Source organism: Jaculus jaculus, chromosome 6 (genome assembly GCF_020740685.1).
Source record: "Jaculus jaculus isolate mJacJac1 chromosome 6, mJacJac1.mat.Y.cur, whole genome shotgun sequence".
Taxonomy (NCBI): Eukaryota; Metazoa; Chordata; class Mammalia; order Rodentia; family Dipodidae; genus Jaculus; species Jaculus jaculus.
The window spans coordinates 115,228,685-115,247,286 of record NC_059107.1 but is presented as its reverse complement, the minus strand read 5'-3'; the positions used below and the strand labels follow the sequence as shown (position 1 = coordinate 115,247,286).

Below are 18,602 nucleotides of genomic sequence, written 5' to 3'. Positions count from 1 at the left end.
GCACCACCTTGTGCATCTGGCTTACATGGGTAAGGGGAATTAAACCTGGGTCTTTAGCCTTCACAGACAATTGCCTTAATTACTAAGCCACCTCTCCAGCCCCAGGCTTTTTTCTTTTCTTTTCTTTTTTTTAATATGGGTACTGGGGAATCAAACTCTGTTCGGTAGGCTTTACTAGCAAGTGCCTTAACCACATTTCTCCAGCCCTTGAGTTGCTATTTAAGGATAAGGAGATGCCACATAAAAATACTGATTTTTGATGAGTGTGGTGGCGCATACCTTTAATCCCAGCACTCAGGAGGCAGAGGAAGGAGGATCACTGTGAGTTCCAGGCCACCCTGAAACCACATAGTGAATTCTAGGTCAGCCTGGGCCAGAATAAGACCCTACCTAAGGGGGAAAAGATACACACACACACACACACACACACACACACACACACACACACACATTCACATACATACTTATTCTTGACTTCTGTATGCAAGGTGGATGCTCTGGCTCATGTGGCAAAATTAACTAAAGGTGAAGAGACTCTATCTATTTTACACAGGGCATGGCTTCCCATTTAAGAAGTTTCCACCACTCTTGATAGCCTTCTAGACACTAAGACTGAGATGTTTTTTATTCTGAAGGAAAATGTTGGACTATTGCTCATATCCATGTTTCTATCAAAAGTGGAAAAATAACAAGTTGTAGGCTTGTATTCCTAGCACTCTGGAAGAAGAAGCAAAGAATCATTAGTTCAAGGTGAGCCTTGTTTACACAGATAGTTCCAGGCCAACCAGAGGGCTGGCAAAGTGATCAACAAAAAACAGGAAAAGCCTGATTCGGGCAGTGAAACCCATTGCTGCATCTCCAACATGTAAACATACCTGCACAAGCTTCACTCAACTGCACTAGGAGCCTGGCTCTAGGACGATGGCTTGCTTAAAAATCCTCATTGATTCTATTTAAGTGAGTACATAAGAATCTTCTCTTTTCCCTTTCCTCAACCTCCATCCTCTACTGTGCAGCATCATGAATGCGCAGTCTGCACAGAATACCTACCTAATTATTCATTTGTATCTTTGCAAAAGGATTCTATTCTGACGTGGCAACCACATACAGCTACGTGTAAGAATTCACATGCTCACTCTCCTCTCCACTTTTTCTTGGTTGTGAAATAAATGTGTAATATATGTATCTTCTAGGAAGAGGAAGTTTGTATATAGCCATGTTCTAATGCAGCTTCACAACTTTTAAAGATCCCACTGGATGTGGTGACCCATGGTTACAATGCCAGCATACAGGAGGATGAGAGAGGATCATGAGTTTGAGGCTAGCCTGGACAACACAGTGATACTCAGTCTCAAAAAACGCACACGCGGGCTGGAGAGATGGCTTAGTGGTTAAGCCCTTGCCTGTGAAGCCTAAGGACTCCGGTTCGAGGCTCGGTTCCCCAGGTCCCACGTTAGCCAGATGCACAAGGGGGCGCACGCGTCTGGAGTTCGTTTGCAGAGGCTGGAAGCCCTGGCGCGCCCATTCTCTCTCTCCCTCTATCTGTCTTTCTCTCTATGTCTGTCGCTCTCAAATAAATAAATAAATAAATAAATAAATTTAAAAGCAAACAAACAAACAAACAAAAAAAACGCACACGCCTTTAATCCCAGCACTCAGGAGGCAGAGGTAGGAGGATCACTGTGAGTTCAAGGCCAGCCTGAGACTACATAGTGGATTCTAGGTTAGCCTGAGCTAGAATGGGGCCCTATCTCAAAAAACAAAACAAAACAACCTAAAAAATCCCAAAGGCTGGATATGAAGCAACCTTTGAGGATTTGTCTAGCATGTACAAAACCCTGGGTTCATTCCCCAGCATTGAAAAAACAAAAACCTTTAAAAATCCTACGATCAGGCTGGATAGATGACCTAGCAGTTAAGGTGCTTGCCTGCAAAGCTTAAGGACCAGGGTTTGATCCCCCAGTACCCATGTAAAGCCTGCTGCACAAGGTGGTGCATGCATCTGGAGTTTGTTTATAGTGGCTGGAGGCCCTGGCATACCCATTCTCATGTTTTCTCTCATTCTTTCTGCCCCTCTCTGCTTGCATATAAATAAAAAATATTTTTTAGCTGGGCATGGTGGCACACACCTTTAATCCCAGCACTGGGGAGGCAGAGGTAGGAGGATCATTGCAGAGAATACATCGGTCAGCCTGAGTGAGATCCCGCCTCAAAAAACAAACAAAAAAATTTAAATAAATCTTATGATTAAGGAATGTATTATGTGTATGTGAAAAAGTCATTTTGTAAAATTTAGATATACTAAGGAGGGAAAAAACCCTTTAACGTTCTGAGCCAATATGCATAATGGTTTACACTTGTAATCTTAGCATTCAGATTGAGACAGGAGAATTGTGTGTTCAAGGCCAGTCTGGCCTAAACAGCAAAACAAGATACAAACCAACAAACTAAACCAAAACCAAAGCTTATGCAAAATAGCCTTAAGTTTTTATTTATTTTTTTATGAGATAATGGGGGGGGGAGAATTGGCATGTCAGGGTCTCTAGCCACTGCAAACGAGCTCTAGATGGCATGTACCATCTTGTGAGCATGTGTCACCTTGTGTGTCTGCCTTGTGTGGGTTCTGGGGAGTTGAACCTGGGTCCTTAGGCTTTGCAGGCAAGTGCCTTAATCACTAAGACATCTCTCCAGCCTGGCATTAAAATTTAAAAGTATTTTTCATTTATTTAGTTATTTATTTTTGTCAGGCTGAGGATCAAACTCAGCACAAGCACTCTACCACTAAGCTACATCTATGGCATTAGAAGTCAATTCTTATAAATGACCAAACTGATGAATCCTTTAAATGTCCAAATGTATCACAGTATTGTTATTGTTCATTATTTTTGCAGGATATATGAAATTGTTAACCTTCATTACTCAGGTTACTCAAAATCAAAAGTGTCTCCAAAGTTGCTTTACAAAATTATATTTTATATAAGTTTTCATCACGTGAAACAGAAACATCTTGAAATAAGCATAATTAATATTATCACAAGCTTTATTAAATAAAGGCTTTCCAACATGCAAAACACCATGTCATGTCACTAAACTAAGTTTAGATTGTGAAACTAATAGCAACTAAATAGCCATGATTAGTTAGAGGAGACAGTTTTGGATTGCATATCAGTTTAAAATTTCACGTAAGAGTCTAAAACAACTTAGAATATTACTACTTACCATAATAGGTGCTAGCAGTCATTGACATAATCCAGAAGGCCAGGGAAATGCAAATGATCAAGCTCAATACTACTATATTAGTGATCATTTCTATGTATCTTTGGCATATATTGTCGTCAAGATCTGTCATGGAAAATAAGGCCCTGAGGGGGGAAAAAGATGAATTAGATCATTTAAGTTGCCTGCAAAAATTTTCCTTTAGAGGCAAACATAAATGTCATCTTCTACCAACCCAACAGCAACAACAAAAAAAATCCAAGGTTCTGGAAATTGCTGGGGTGCAGCTCTCCAGCTCTTAGGCTCTCACCTGGAGAGACGCGGAAGGAGAGACAGACACAGCCCGGCCAATTGGCTGTCGGCGGCCGCGAGCTCCGCCCACCGCCAGCCTCAGCCGCCGCAGGAGGCGGCGGACCTGGGCGAGTTGCGTTGAGTGCCTTCCGGGACCCACGACGCTAACCCAGGCAAAGGTTCAAGTCCAGCCAGGTGGGTTAAGATCCTGGGAGTTTTGCCTGCGCCTCCTCCGTCGGTGGCTCGCTCCCTGTGCGCATGCGCCGCGGCACCGCCTCGGTCACGTGATCACTTAACGTGAGTGCCAGCGGCACAGCTCAGGCGCTGCTGGAGCCCAGAAGCCTGAGCTGGGCGAGGTTTTTGGAGCACTGACATGTGGACACAGATGCCCTTGCATTTGGGAATATCCTGCACTATGAAGATTGAAACTATAGGCAGAGGTGAAGTTGGTGTGGGCGCTAGAACCTGTACGGAATAGAATAATGATATGTGCGTGAGCTTAGAGCCAGGGAGTTCATTTCAAGGTTATACTGCTATCCAAGTGGTTTTTAGTGTACAGAGTGTTTCTGTCAGATATTACTTGGGGATGTTATTTTGGAGGCAGAGGAATTACTATGTTGTAGGAGAATTTTGAGACCTAGCAAGAGGGAGAAGGATCACCATGAGTTCGAGGCCACCCTGAGACTACACAGTGAATTCCAGGTCAGCCTGAGCTAGAGGGAGACCCTACCTCGAAAAACAAAACAGGGAGGAGGGAGGGAGGGAAGGAAAGTAACTTTAAAAGGTAACTTAAAGCCGGGTGTGGTGGCGCATGCCTTTAACCGCAGCACTCTGGAGGCAGAGGAAGGAGGTTTGCCATGGGTCAGAGGCCTGCGACTGCGTGGTGAATTTTAGGTCAGCCTGGGCTAGACAGTGTGAGACCCTACCTTGACAAACGAAAGAAAGAAAAAGTACTTTTAAACAGCTGGGCACTTTCTCCAGCGAGCCTGACTCCTCTGGATGCTAAATATGTAAAGATAAAACTAAACTAAGTTCCTACTTACATTTTTTTTTCCTTTTTTGGTTATTTTGAGGTAGGGCCTCACTCTAGTCCACGCTGGTCTGGAATTCACTGTGTAGTCTCAGCCTGGCCTTGAACTCACAGGGATTTTCCAACCTCTGCCTACCAAGAGGCATGTGCTACCACTTACATTATGGAAGAGTTTGTTCCTGCACACTTCATAAAGTGATCTTGGTCATTACAGTTAGCTATTAGAACTTCTTATTAGAATTAACAGTTCAAGTCTTTTGGCTGATTTCTCTTTTTATTTGAAATTAATGTTTATTTGCCTGAGAGTTAGTAGTAACTAGCTGATGATTACACATCTTAATTACACATCTGAAATTTTTCAGTTAACTACTGACACTGTAAGACAAGAGTGTTTTGGATAAAGTACACGATTGTGACAACCCAGTCATAGCACTTGCTCTTTTCAAGGTGGGGTTGAGCCCAGGCTGACCTGGAATTCACTATGTAGTCTCTCTGGCTGGCCTCAAACTCATGGTGATCCTTTTACCTCTGCCTCCTCTGAGTGGTGGGATTAAAGGCGTGTGTCACCAAACCAGCAAATAACACTTTTTTTTTGGTTTTTCGAGGCAGGGTCTCACTCTAGTCCAGGTTGACCTGGAACTCACTATGTAATCTCAGGGTGGCCTTGAACTCATGGTGATACTCCTTCCTCTGCCTCCCAAGTACTGCAATTAAAGGCGTGCGCCACCATGCCTGGCTACAAATGACACTTTTTTTTTTTCACTCTAGCCCAGGCTGACCTGGAATTCACTATGTAGCCTTAGGGTGGCCTTGAACTCTTGGCAATCCTCCTACCTCTGTCTCCCGAGTGGAGTGCTGGGATTAAAGGCATGTGCCACCATGCCTGGCTTTAAAGCATATTATTGACACTGCTGGTAGCTACTTATGAAATTATGCTTTAAAAAAAAATTCTAAACATATGCCAAGGCAACTGTTGTTTGGAAGATAATAAAATTTGTTAAGTAGGACTAAATAGTACTGGCTTTTACAGAAACCCATTAAGTTCTTGCTCACTCCTGTCTCAGCTTGTTTTGTCTAGATAATTGTTTTGCTCACTGTGGTATCAGGTATATAATATTACCAAACTACTGGGTAAAGTTAATAATAAAAGATAGTGTTCGTTATGGTTCATAGAGTGATGTTTTATCTTTTGCTTAAACAAAATTATGAAGTAGACTTATTTTTGTTTTTTTGAGATAGGGTCTCTCTCTAGCCCAGGCTGACATCACAGTGGCCTCAAACTCAGTGACCCTCCTACCTCTGCCTCCTGAGTGCTAGGATTAAAGGTACGTGCCACCAGGCCTGGCCAAAGTGGACTCCTTTTTGCCTTCATCACAGTCATCACTGGGTGACCTCTTCTGACCATCTGATCTTATAAAACAGCCTGGACTCCACAGGATTGTCTGGCTGTCTCCCAACAATACCCAGGTCTATGTTTGCCAAATCAGTTCCTTTGCTTATAATAATTCTGTGGTGCTGGAGGTTAAACTTAGGGTCTCATGAATGGGAGATAACTACTCTACCTCTGTGCTGTCTCCCCAGTGATGTCACTCTACAGAAGAATGTCTTCTAATTAAAAAGCTGTTTCAGGACTGGAGAGATGGCTTAATGGTTAATGCACCTGCCTGTGAAGCCTAAGGACTCAAGTTCTACTTTCCAGATCTCATGTAAGCCAGCACAAGGTGATGCAAGAGTGCAAGGTTGTTCATGCACACAAGATGACACATGCATCTGGTGTTTGGTTTTGGTGGCTGGAGACCCTAGCATGCCAATTCTCTCTCATAAAACAACAACAACAACAACAATAAAACAAAAAAATGTTCTTTCAGCCAGGTGTGGTGGTGCATACCTTTAATCTCCGTACTTAGGAGGAAGAGGTAGGAGGATTGCCATGAGTTTGAGACCACCCTGAGACTAAAAAAAAAGTTGTTTCAAATAAAACTGATGGAGAGCAGAGGGCCCTGATCCCCCAACCAAAGTTTCCTGCCTATCACTATTTCAAAAATGTTTCCACCAATGACCCAGACTCAGGAACACCTAGCTTTCAGCCATCCCTGGATGTATAAAATGCAAGCATTTTACTGATAAGCAGAGGAACTCAATATGCACATGAGCAGATTTGTACAAATCTGAGCCCTGAAAGCTAATGCATACAGAAATTCTGGATTGAGTGCTGTAGCTGACTGTGGAAGCCCACCTTTTTGTATGCAGAAGCTGTACTCCTTGTATTCGAGGAGCAGTCATTCCATGTGCTGTCTTCCTTCTGTGCTCAACTGCAGGTCCCAGTACAGCCTTAGATGGTGGCAGTGCTTCTGTGGTTCCTAACTGGAACTGGGTGAAAGAAATTAGCTGTTACAAGGAAATGGCCCTTCAAATCGTTATTTTTCTCCATTTTCTGAGACATGAGCTGTACTTTGTCTTTCTGTGCCTGAATACCTACAATTAAACTTAGGGTTCAGAAATTTTGTATCATCATATGACAATACCAGTGCAATCATTATTAAAGCTCTGAGAAGGTAAGAAACTTGTGTTTGCATAAATCTTTCCAACAGTTAATTCTGTTCTTAGCATAGATGTTTCCCATGGCTAACATGCAGTTTAGGACTCACAATATATAGAAATTGCAATATATAGAAATGCATAGAAATTGCATTATTGCTTAAAATTTTAGAGAATAAATGCTTTTTAAAATTTTTTATTTTTAAGGTAGAGTCTTGCTGTAGCCTGTTGACCTGGAATTCACTATGTAGTCTCGGGCTGGCCTCAAATTCACAGTGATCCTACTTCTGCCTCCCGAGTGCTGGGATTAAAGGCATACATCACCACATCCAGTTTTTTTTTTTTTCTTTGATGCAAAGAGGTTTGGATTTATTTATGGTAAACATTTGGTATTTACCAGTTGAAAAACTTATCCTAATTTCAAAATGTGTAGTTTTTATACAATCCTTTGAATCTAAGCCAAGAGAGTGGCTAGATTTCCTAAAGCTCTGCTAATATTTGAGTGCTTCATATACACACATCAGACCTGTGAGGTCTAAAGAGGAAACAGGACAATAAAACAAAAAGTTAGCCAGGCTTATTGGCAGACCTTTAATCCCAGCACTCAGGAGGCACAGGTAGGAAGATCTCTGTGAGTTCAAGGCCACCCTGAGACTACATAGTGAATTCTAGGGTCAGCCTGAGCTAAAGTGAAACCCTACCTCAAAAAAAAAAAAGTTTGCTTGAAGGAACATAGAAGATGCAGCCAGACACATAATTAAGTTATAGTAAGATGAAGACTTTATATAAAAAATAGGACTGGAGAAAGCATATCACTTTAGAGTGTTTAGGGAAGGCGTCACAGGGAGTCCAAGCTGACATGAAGGTGTCAAGGACTTTGCTAACTGACTAGTCTTGATAGTCTCTTGTAAAGTTTTGAGGGTTAAGAAGAGGATGAATGTAGAAATTCAAAAGAATGAAGAATTTGAGCCGGGTGTGGTGGTGCACGCCTTTAATCCCAGCACTCGGGAGGCAGAGGTAGGAGGATCGCTGTGAGTTCGAGGCCACCCTGAGACTCCACAGTGAATTCCAGGTCAGCCTGGGCTAGAGTGAGACCTTACCTAGAAAAACCAAAAAAAAAAAAAAGAATGAAGAATTTGAGATAAGGTTTGAAATATTTGCTAGAGAATTTATTAAACCAAAAGCTCATCTGAGACAAATGTGTCTATCATTCCTTGACTTTAAACAGAGATATATCTTTATTAAGTCTTGGAGCATGTTTTTAAAAAGGTAAAGACAGTAATTTGAAAACTGATTTGTCGTCTTATATTCAACCCATTCAAAATAAGCATTAAGGTGAGGATAACAGGGAGGATAGGGAAAAGCAACAGAGTGTTTTTCCTATAGTCTTGATAATGGGAACCACATCTGAGAGGTTCCATCCTTTTGCCAAGTTGAAGATAGTACTTTTACAACCATAGCCTTTAAGGAACAATAATTTAATAATGAGAAAAGTACTTGAAGGCACTGATCATGATCTTGGTATTAAAATGTTTTGATAATCATATCCATAAGCCAGTCTTTGTGTAAACAAAGTTGTCAGAGAACTATATGAATTCTTCAGTTTTTTGGTGCTGGGGATCAAACTGAAGGCCCTGTGCTAGACATGCTACACAGATACTCTACTACTGAGTGGCATTCCAAGCCCATAATAATTTTGTTTGTTTGTTGAGGGAGCTCTCACTCTAGTGCAGGTTGACCGGGAATTCACTATGTAGTCTGAGGCTGGTCTCAAATCACAGGGTTCCTCCTACCTCTGCCTCTCAAATGCTGGGATTAAAGCTGTGTACCACCACAGCTCCAGAAGATTTTTTTTAGCCTTCAAACATCTGGCCTAGATGGCATAAGTAGCATTTCCAACAGGGATATAATGTACATTTAGAAGTTACTTGAGCAACAATTATGAAACTAGTTCATCTTTAAGGCTTCACATGTTTTACAATTTAATTTAGTGAGAAGGAATTCTATAAAAGTTTTTTAAGAGGTCAAATTAAGTGAAGGACTTTCAAAGAAATAGTTATTTTTTGAAAATAACAGGCATGACATTACTTGGAAACAGAATTTTAATATCAACAAATTTCAAATATGTTTTTGAGAGTACAATATGTTACTGCTTAAGATACGTTACAAAATCTTGAATTTTATAAAGTTTTCAACTCTCTAATATCAAAAGAATCCCACTCCTGGTAATAAAGATAACAATTTTTGTATTATATTCAAAATTAAAATTACCCGTATTCTAACACTGAGAAATGAGATAAAACATTGTAAATCTACCTGGATATACTCAACAATGACATCATGGATGACCTTTAGTAAACAGAAGTTTACCTTTTGTTTTGTTGAGGGACAGTCATTTGAATGATAACTATTACAGGATTAGTATATGGAGGGCAGAAAGGACTTGGTGGCACAAGGTGTGTTCACTGGAGAAATGTGTACACCACAGGTATTTTTATCTCTTGTGAAGATTAGCACATAAACAGATGCCTTCTTTTGTAAATCAGAGATAATAGAACCTACCTCCTAACAGTTTGTAAGAAAAAATTAGGGAGACAACTATTTAGTAAGACTGGATTATTTCAGAAATGTGTCAGTAGGATTATTTTATACAAAATACCAAACTTCAAATACTCCAAAACTTAAACTGTGTTTTCCTTTTAGCAGATAGTTTCACATTTACTTTTTTTTTTTTTTAAGGGTAAACATGTCTTGCAACCCAAATAACTGTAATTAGGTCAAACACTAGTATCCTACCTCCTTGGGTAAGTCATTCTAAGAAATGTTTTATTTCAAAAACAAAGCACTTGATTGTAAAAATATCTTGTATGCTTTCATTGTGCTCCAACTCAACAGTGTTTACAAAAGCACTTTACACCTGCATCTTTTTTTTTTTTTTTTTTTTTGGTTTTTCGAGGTAGGGTTTCACTCTAGCCTAGGCTGACCTGGAACTCACTATAGTCTCAGGGTGGCCTTGAACTCATGGTGATCTTTCTACCTCTGCCTCCCAAGTGCTGGGATTAAAGGTGTGTGCCTCCACACCTGGCTCACCTATATCTTCTATAGAATGCATTACATTATATCCTTAGGTTTGAGCAGCTTAGCAGAAAATCATGTCATCCTACTGTTTTGGTGCCAGGATTTGAACCCTGGGCTTCATGCATACTAAGCACATAGTTTGCCACTGAGCTATATCTCTCAGCCCAATATTAATCTGTCCAAGTTTCTAGCTTTTGGTGGTTTTTCTTAGTGACATTGGTGTCCAGGAGATAAAATAGACTTAACAGAGGATTTATGTTGTATCTAGCTGGGTAAAATTTTGCTTGTTTTTGTTTCTTGAAACGGAGTCTAGGCTAGCCTTCAACTTCTGATCCTCCGGCTTCTACCTCCCAAGTGCTTAGTATCAGCATGGATGATTTGATTAGCTTTTTTTTTTTTTTGGTTTTTCAAGGTAGGGTCTCATGCTGGTCCAGGCTGACCTGGAATTAACTATGTAGTCTCAGGGTGACCTCGAACTCTCAGCGATCCTCCTACCTCTACCTCCCGAGTGCTGGGATTAAAGGCGTGCGCCACCATGCCCGGCAAATTAGTTTTATGATATTTAGTTAGCTAGAACATCTTTCAATAGACTGAAAAGCAATTTTAAGATTGCTGTGATGGTTAAGTTCTGTTGTCAATTTGATACTTGTTAGGAATTCACAGACATTCCTCTTGGGTGGGTCTCTGAGGTTGCTTCCAGGAAGGAGGAAGTCCTTCCCCTAGAGTGGGCAGCCCTCCTGAAGGGGGGCTTTATTCAGGAAAGCTCTTGGAGAAGAGAGCCCCTTCCTCCTTCCTGGCTTCCTGTACTGCTTTCTGGTGAGTGCCTTCACTTGCACGTGCATCTATCCTGTTCAGCTGTCCTTCAAAATTGGAACCAAGTTTCCTCAGCCTGCCAGCCTGGACCAGTGGATCTGCTGAGGCATCCAGCCACGTGGACTGAACAGCTACTAGGTTCCTTGACTCTTAAGCCTGCAGACTGCTATTATTGGAGTGCCACTAGCTAATCCAATAAATTCCACTTTTAATACAATTCATTCTATGGGTTCTTTTCCTCTAAAGAACTCAAATACAATTGCTTTCAGGGTTTTCTCTATGAATGAATGCAGTTTGCTTTTCATTTTTAAACCCTGGTGTAGAACTTGCAACTCTCCTACCTCCACCTTCTAGTTGCTAAGGTTACAGATGGGTGCCACCATGTTAAGCCATGAAGCTACTTTTAAGGTAGACAGTGTATGTTAATAAAACAACTTGATGAAGGAAAAATCTGGAGCATTTGGTCAAGACATTAACAAAAATATCAAGGAGAAAATGCACACAAAATTAAATTGCTGAGCATTACTTACTCAATGGTGTCAAATAATATTTAAGGGAAAAGAATAGACATTATGGAATAGTGGTAGCACTTGTCTCTAGCATCTGGTCAAACCCCCAGTACTGCAAATAAGACAACTGTGTAACAAAATGGCAAATGACTACATAAACTTGTTGTGTTTTGTAATGTCTGATTTTTATGGCATAGAAAACGCTGTATTAAGGTATCAGGATAATGTAAATATTACGTGGAGGATACTTGTGTTTGGTGTTTGGCACAGAATGCTAGACTTGCAAAACACAGTTTATGTTAATGTGATTATTTTCTCATCTTATCTTGAGTTATAAAGTAGATATGGGCAATGTGTTGGCTAATAATATTTGAGATGTTATAAAGGTATCTGAAACCAACAAACATACACAATAGAAATAGAAGAAAAATATGCAATGACAGTTCAAATGAACTATATCCAATCCTTAAGATACAATGATTAGTGAGGTTTATAACATTTGCAAAAGGATTTTCATATGCATTTGTTATGAGTATCTCATGAGCATCGAGATTTTTGTCAGGGCTGCAGAGATGGTGCAGCTGTTAAGGCACTTGCCTGCAAAGCCTCAGGACCCAAGTTTGATTCTCCAATACCCATATAATGCCAGATATACAAGGTAGTACATGTGTCTGTTCATTTGCTAAAGGCCCTGGCACGCCCGTTATCTGCCTCTCATTCTCTCTCAGATAAACAGATACTTGTCTACCTTTGCATTTGCTTAGAAGAAATTCCTCATGAGAAAGAAAGTGCTAATATTGTAAAAATGTTGTTGCTAGTATCAATGTATAAATGTCATAAAAAAATGAGAAAGAGCTGGGCATGGTGGCATACACCTTTTAGCACTTAAGTTGGAGGTCTCCCTCAAACTACAAAGTGAATTCCTGGTCAGCCTGGGCTAGAGTGAGACCCTACCATGAAAATCCATGAAAAATAAAATAAAATTTAAAAAAAATGAGTAAGGCTGGACATGGTGGTATATACTTTTAATTCCAGCACCAGGAAGACAGAGGTAGAAGGATCTCTGCGAGTTCAAGGCCAGCCTGAGAATACATAGTGAATTCCAGGTCAGCATAGGCTAGAACGAGATCCTACCTCATGAGGCTCAGGCTAGCCTTGAACTCACAGAGGTCCTACCACCTCTGCCTCCTGAGTGTTGGGATTAAAGATGTGCACCAGGCTGGAGAGATGGTTTAATGGTTAAGGCGCTTCCCTGTGAAGCCAGAGGACCCAGGTTTGGTTCTCCAGGTCCCACGTAAGCCAGATGCACATGGTGGTGCATATGTCTGGAGTTCATTTGCAATTGCTGGTGGTCCTGATATGCCCATTCTCTTTCTCTAATAAATAAATAAAATAATTAAAAAAAAACTTTTAAAGACATTCACCACCATGCCAGGCAATTTTTTTTTTTTTTTTTTATGAGAAGGGAAAGTTGAGCATGGTGGCACACATCTTTAATCCCAGCACTTGGGAGGCAGAGGTAGGAGGATCGCCGTGAGTTCAAGGCCACCCTGAGACTACATAGTGAATTCCAGGTCAGCCTGAGCTAGAGTGAAACCCTACCTCAAGGGGGAGGAGGGGGCATGCATCTGGAGTTGGTTTGCAGTGGCTGGAGGCCCTGAACACCTACTTTCTATCTGCTTCTTTCTCCTCCCTTCCCCAAATAAATAAAAAAAATATTTTTAAAAAAAATGAGAAAGGGCTGAATATGTAGTTAAGATGGTAGAATGCTTGCCTAGCATACATGAAGTGCAGGGTCAGTCCTGAACAACATAAACTTGGCATGGTTGCACACCAGTAAACCTACATTTGAGAGGTAGAAGCAGGAGGGTCAGAAAGTCCATTGTATCTTACTACAGGGAATTCAAGGCCAACCTGGAATACATGGCACCTTGTCTCAAAAACAAACCAACACACACACAGGCAATCAAGACAGCTGGCAAAGAGATAGACAAAAATCCATTTCTTTAGAGGAAAGATTTTCCCATAATTATGGTCAGGTATATGCTATGTTTGTATGGTAGTATCACAAGCTTGAAGCAGAATTTAACAAATTTACTTATGTATCAATACATTTTTACAGTAATTAACCAAAGCTTTTTGAAGGGTTCTTATTCAACATTTGGTGAAATCAGGCAGACCCCTTCCTGGTTCAAGTGGCAACCACAGGACGTTTTGATACTTCTAGTTTATAAATGCTTTGCATTTGCATAGCTTCATCACAGGCATACATGTATATCCATTATGCACTATAGTTGCTATATTAAACTCTTTAAAATATTTTTCAAAAAGCTGATTGTAAATCGATTCCATTGTAAGTTGTGAAAATACACTGTAGCTAAATACTTTTCTGTGATTAAATTATATTGTGAGTTTATGGAGAGGACAAAGGCTATTTCTAATATATGAAAAGAATTTAGAAAATAGTTAACATGAATAAACAGCTTAAGAGTTTTGCCATCACCACACATGGATCAATTAAGTATGTCTAATATGTTTATTCACGTACGAGCTTTGAAGATAGAAATTCAGAGTTTTTACTGCAACAAAATAGTAGTATACACTTGTCTGTTTTACTAAGGGGAGAGCTGGATCTTGAATTCTGCATTATTTTTACATGTTTTCCTTGGAGGGTAAGTATAATCATCTACCAGTTTCTACTAGTCTGAGGTACTTCAGGCCTTACCTAGTTTGGATTCTCAAAGGTATTTCACATTCAAAATAATTGTTTAAAAAATATTTTAAACCTACTTTATCCAATGTTTTTATAAAGGCAGTCATGCAAAGCTTACTTTAACTGGTTGAAAAAAAGCACAAAAAGTTTAAATAAAAGGACTTGCCCTGTACCCCAGAGGTTTTATTCTATAAATTTTCTTTCTTTCTTTTTTTTTTTCTTTTTCCAAGGTAGGTTCTCACTCTAGCCTAGGCTGACCTGGAACACACTTTATACTCTCAGTCTCAGACGGATCTCAAACTTGTAGCAATCCTCCTATTTCTGCCTCCTGAGTGCTAGGAGTAAAGGCTTGTAATACCACGTCTAACTTATTTTATACTTTTTCAACCAGTGCCAATAATAATTAATAAAGATTCAAACAGTTTTAAGGTTACATTTAATATGAGTAGTTTCTATTCAGCATGTTCTTTAGAATGTAATACCCCAGCTTTGGTACAAGAAAAATTTTCACTGTCATATAAACTAAGCATATTACTTGTCATAAGCTATTCTTTAATAGTAGCTTTAAAAGACAAAACCAGAAACACCTTGCAAACATACAATTTCCTAAGAAAATTTCTAAGACCGTAATTCTTGTGTAAGGCACTTCTATTTATTCTCAAATTAAAAATTTTCTGTTTTTCTTATAATCAAGTCTTCATAAGTTATACAGTGGTAGTTATTTCAAGTAAAACTTTATTAAGTACCCAATTTTGGCATAACTGCCAACTATCTTTATCTCTGAAAAGAATTGGAGGATGGGCATCTAGTTTGTGAAAGAAAACTGTGGAGACTCTTGGGCTATTTTAGATTTAGAGAATTGGTAACATTTTATCTTCTTGATCTTGTTCAAGAATTTTGAAATCTCCCAAATGAAGACTGCTTAAGGCGGTTGGTAAAATGTGTTCTGATGTGCCCTTAGGTACCATGTTATTTGCTTCCAAGTTCTTCACAAAGCACGTGGCTTTGATCCATCTTCTAGTTGCTCTGCGTTCTTTTTGTAGGCAAGTTTTCATTTTTCTTCTCAAACTTGCTATTTCTTCTTCCAGTTTAATTATTCTCTTTTTTGCCTCCATAGGATTCCTAAAGGCATAACTGTGTTCAAGTAGTACTTGCTGACTATCATTTGACTTTAAGTTAGATGGTCCGGTTGGAGTAAAACTGTCGTTTTTCTTCAAAAGATTTCTTGACTTGAGTTTCTGAGCCGAATAAATTAAAGAGTTGAACATAAATTATAGAATATCACAAATAAGTAAATAGTGTCCAGTTTTGAGAACAAAGTGCTTAAACTGCTCTTTTAAGAATGGCTTTTAAACTTAATAGGAAACAACAGTAAAATAGCTCATGTGGTCATAGGTTAGATCCTCAACAGGTTGAACTAACTCTAGTCACCTATCTCTAATTCTGTTCTTTATTTCCAGAGCTATTCAAACAATGATTGGGAAATAAGAAGTGGATTCCCAAGTATCTTCCAAAGTAGTCAATATGAATCTATGGAGACTTTAAAATTCCTTTGCAGTTTTCTTACTAAGACAAATTTCAAATGTATTTAGACATTTTGTTGCACTGTGGTACTGATTTGATTTCCTCTTAAGTTAAATAGTCTTCTCTCAGTTTGATGAATCATTCAGACCCAGCATCTACTTAAGTAAAATGTGAAGTCTCCACAGAAGCATATTATCAAGTATCAAGCTTCTAAATACTAATTATTTACATTAAATCTTCAAGGATTTAAAATCTAGATCAGGAATTCTTTGGTCACATCAGAAAGCTGAGGACTCTTTTGTTCATTATGCTCCAGGAATAAACCACTTATAAATTTTAGAATATATCATGTCTTAGTAGTGTGTTATTTATGCATTAAATATTAAATAAAGCAGTGATGTGTGGTGGCATCTGCTTGTGATCCCAGCATTTGGGAAGCTGAGGCAGGAGGACTGCCATAAATTCAAGGCTAGCCTGGGCTACACAGTAAAACTGTCTCAAAACAAACAAACAACAACAAAACAAAGCACAACTCACTTACTGAAATGCACACTATTAATTCCTGGGGAAATAAAAGTGAATAAATTGCAGTTCCTGTCATAAAATCTATAGTTGGTCCTTCTGCACAGGGGTTGACAGGGACTCCTTTTCGCTCTGCAGCTCTCAAACATCTAAGAATCTAGCATAAAGTTTAGTAGTTACTGGATAGTAATGAAAATCTGTTTTTTTTTTTTTTTTTTTGAGACAGGATCTCATGCACCTGATACACATGCATTTACTTATGATAATGGTCTGTAGCTGATGGCCTTGAACTCTTTTTTTAAAATTTTATTTATTTATTTTATTTATTTTTTTTTGGCCTTGAACTCTTGATCCTCCTGCCTCCACCTCCTGAGTGCATGGATTATAGGCACGCACTATAACACGGGTCTCAAGGAACATTTCAAATCCCATACTCGAGTGCATAAGGTTTTAGGCCTTGTCCTATTCAGATTTTAACTCTGGTCCATTTACAAATTTAAATGTCATAACTCAAGCAAGGGGCTTTCCTCTCAGTAAAAGATAGATCTGTCTCTTTTCAAAGCTAAATACTCTACTTGTGTTTATTCTTTCTTTCCTTTTGTTAACTTTCTCTGACCAGATCTTCCTTAACCAGATAACATGTTTCTTTTCGTTTTTCCCTTCTCTTACTTCCTGTAGGACTAGGGATCAAACCTTATGCATGCCAGAAAACTCTCCCACAGAGCTATATTTCAGCTCTCAAACCTACCTTTGTTTGTTTGTTTGTTTTTTTGAGGTAAGGTCTTGCTGTAGCCCAGGCTGACCTGGAATTCACTATGTCATTTCAGGGTGGCCTCAAACTCCTACCTCTGCCTCCTGAGTGCTAGGATTAAAGGCGTGTGCCACAACGCCCGGCCTCAAGCCTACCTTTTAACTCATTCATCCTGTACTTTAATTCTTTCCTTCCTATCAAATATTACTTGTTAAATACACATTGATAATTTCTCAGCCATCCTTCAACTCACTGGCTTTAGTTCTGTTTAATTACAATTATTCTATATATTGTCAAAAAAAAAACCCTTCTTCAACATTTCAAACTCCCAAGATCTCAAGCTCAGATTGAATGGGTGAGCTCTATGGATTCTTGTTATCCCTCCACTAAACCAACATCTTTTGATTTAACTGTGGATATGCTGCTGTTGAAACACTTGGCACATCACTGGTATGTCATCTTAAAATCAGAGCAGTGATGCTGAAGATTTCATTAATCTTTCTCAGCTTCAGCAATGCTACATTTGTTGATAATGTGCAATTACAACACAGGTCAAGTATCCTATATTCAACATGTTTGGGGCCAGAAGTATTTCTTTGGAATACATGTACAAATCTTATCAGTTGAGCATCTTTAATGTATTTGGGTTTTGGTTTAGGAATGCTCAAACTGCACAGGAGGACAGTTTGTCCTGGAGAGGGAAGGTCAGAACTAGGGGACCCAAGTTCTAGTTCTGGCCTGTACCTTTCTTGAGGTATATTGCTATGTATTCATTTTAGGATATTTTGAATTGCTCCCCTGCACAAACAAAAAGGAACGATTCTAAAAATGGTGAAGAGAGAGAGAGTAACATTACATACCATAGACTTTATATGGGTACAAAAATCAAATATGGTTGGAACAGCATCCATTTTAAGTCGCCGGGTTTGTCCTGTCAGGTCAAAGCAGGAGGCTTCAAAGTGTTTTGAACACAGAAAAGTGTGTTTTCCGGGCACAAAATTTTTACGCCTGACCAGGCGAACCCATTCTTTTCTTCTTTTAGGATCCAAAGGAAACCTTAAAAACAAACAAACAAAACAACTCAAACTCCAACTGTCATACTTCCATTGTATCTAAATGGTTAGTAAAAAAAATTTTAAAAATCTCCCCCATTTATGGGATTTTTTTTTTCCTTTAATCTGGGTTGTCCTGGAATTCAGGACATAGAGTCTCAGGCTGGCCTCAAACTCACAGCAATCCTCCTACCCCTGCCTCCCAAGTGCTTGGATTTAGGGTGTGTGCCACCATGCCTGGATATGGTAGTTTTTATAACATAAATGGGAAAATTGACTTTACTTTTTAAATTTTATTTTTTTCTTAAATATTTTTATTATTTTTTTGCAAGCAGAGGAAAGGAGAAAGAGAAAAAAAGAATGAGTATGAGAATGGGTGCCCCAATCCCACCACTGCAATTGAACTCTAATATGCATATGCCACTCTGTGCATCTGGGTTTACATAGGTACTGGGGAACTGAATGTGGTCCATCAAGGCTTGTAAAGAAGTGCCTTTAACCACTGTGCCAACTCCTTAGCCCCTATGTCTTAAAATTTATTTGTTTGAGAGAAAGAAGCAAACAT

The 18,602-nt window shown here is 39.3% G+C and overlaps 1 protein-coding gene across 7 annotated transcripts in view; it reads right to left on the bottom strand.

Annotated features, from left to right (window-relative positions):
• The window catches only part of LOC101613387 (transmembrane protein 19), a 58,854-nt gene that overhangs the window by 28,931 nt on the left and 11,321 nt on the right, over positions 1-18,602 (bottom strand). For 5 of the 7 annotated variants that reach the window (XM_045151737.1, XM_045151738.1, XM_045151736.1 and 2 more), the window contains exons 2-4: positions 17,846-18,041; positions 6,774-6,907; positions 3,220-3,362 (exon numbers count right to left, since the gene is read on the bottom strand). In XM_045151737.1, coding sequence (XP_045007672.1) covers positions 3,220-3,362; positions 6,774-6,907; positions 17,846-18,041 — 473 coding nt within the window. Of the gene's footprint in view, positions 1-3,219; positions 3,363-3,526; positions 3,973-6,773; positions 6,909-13,548; positions 15,427-17,845; positions 18,042-18,602 lie in introns of those variants that run through there. The other 2 variants (XM_004650106.2, XM_004673293.2) reach the window with 2 other exon arrangements.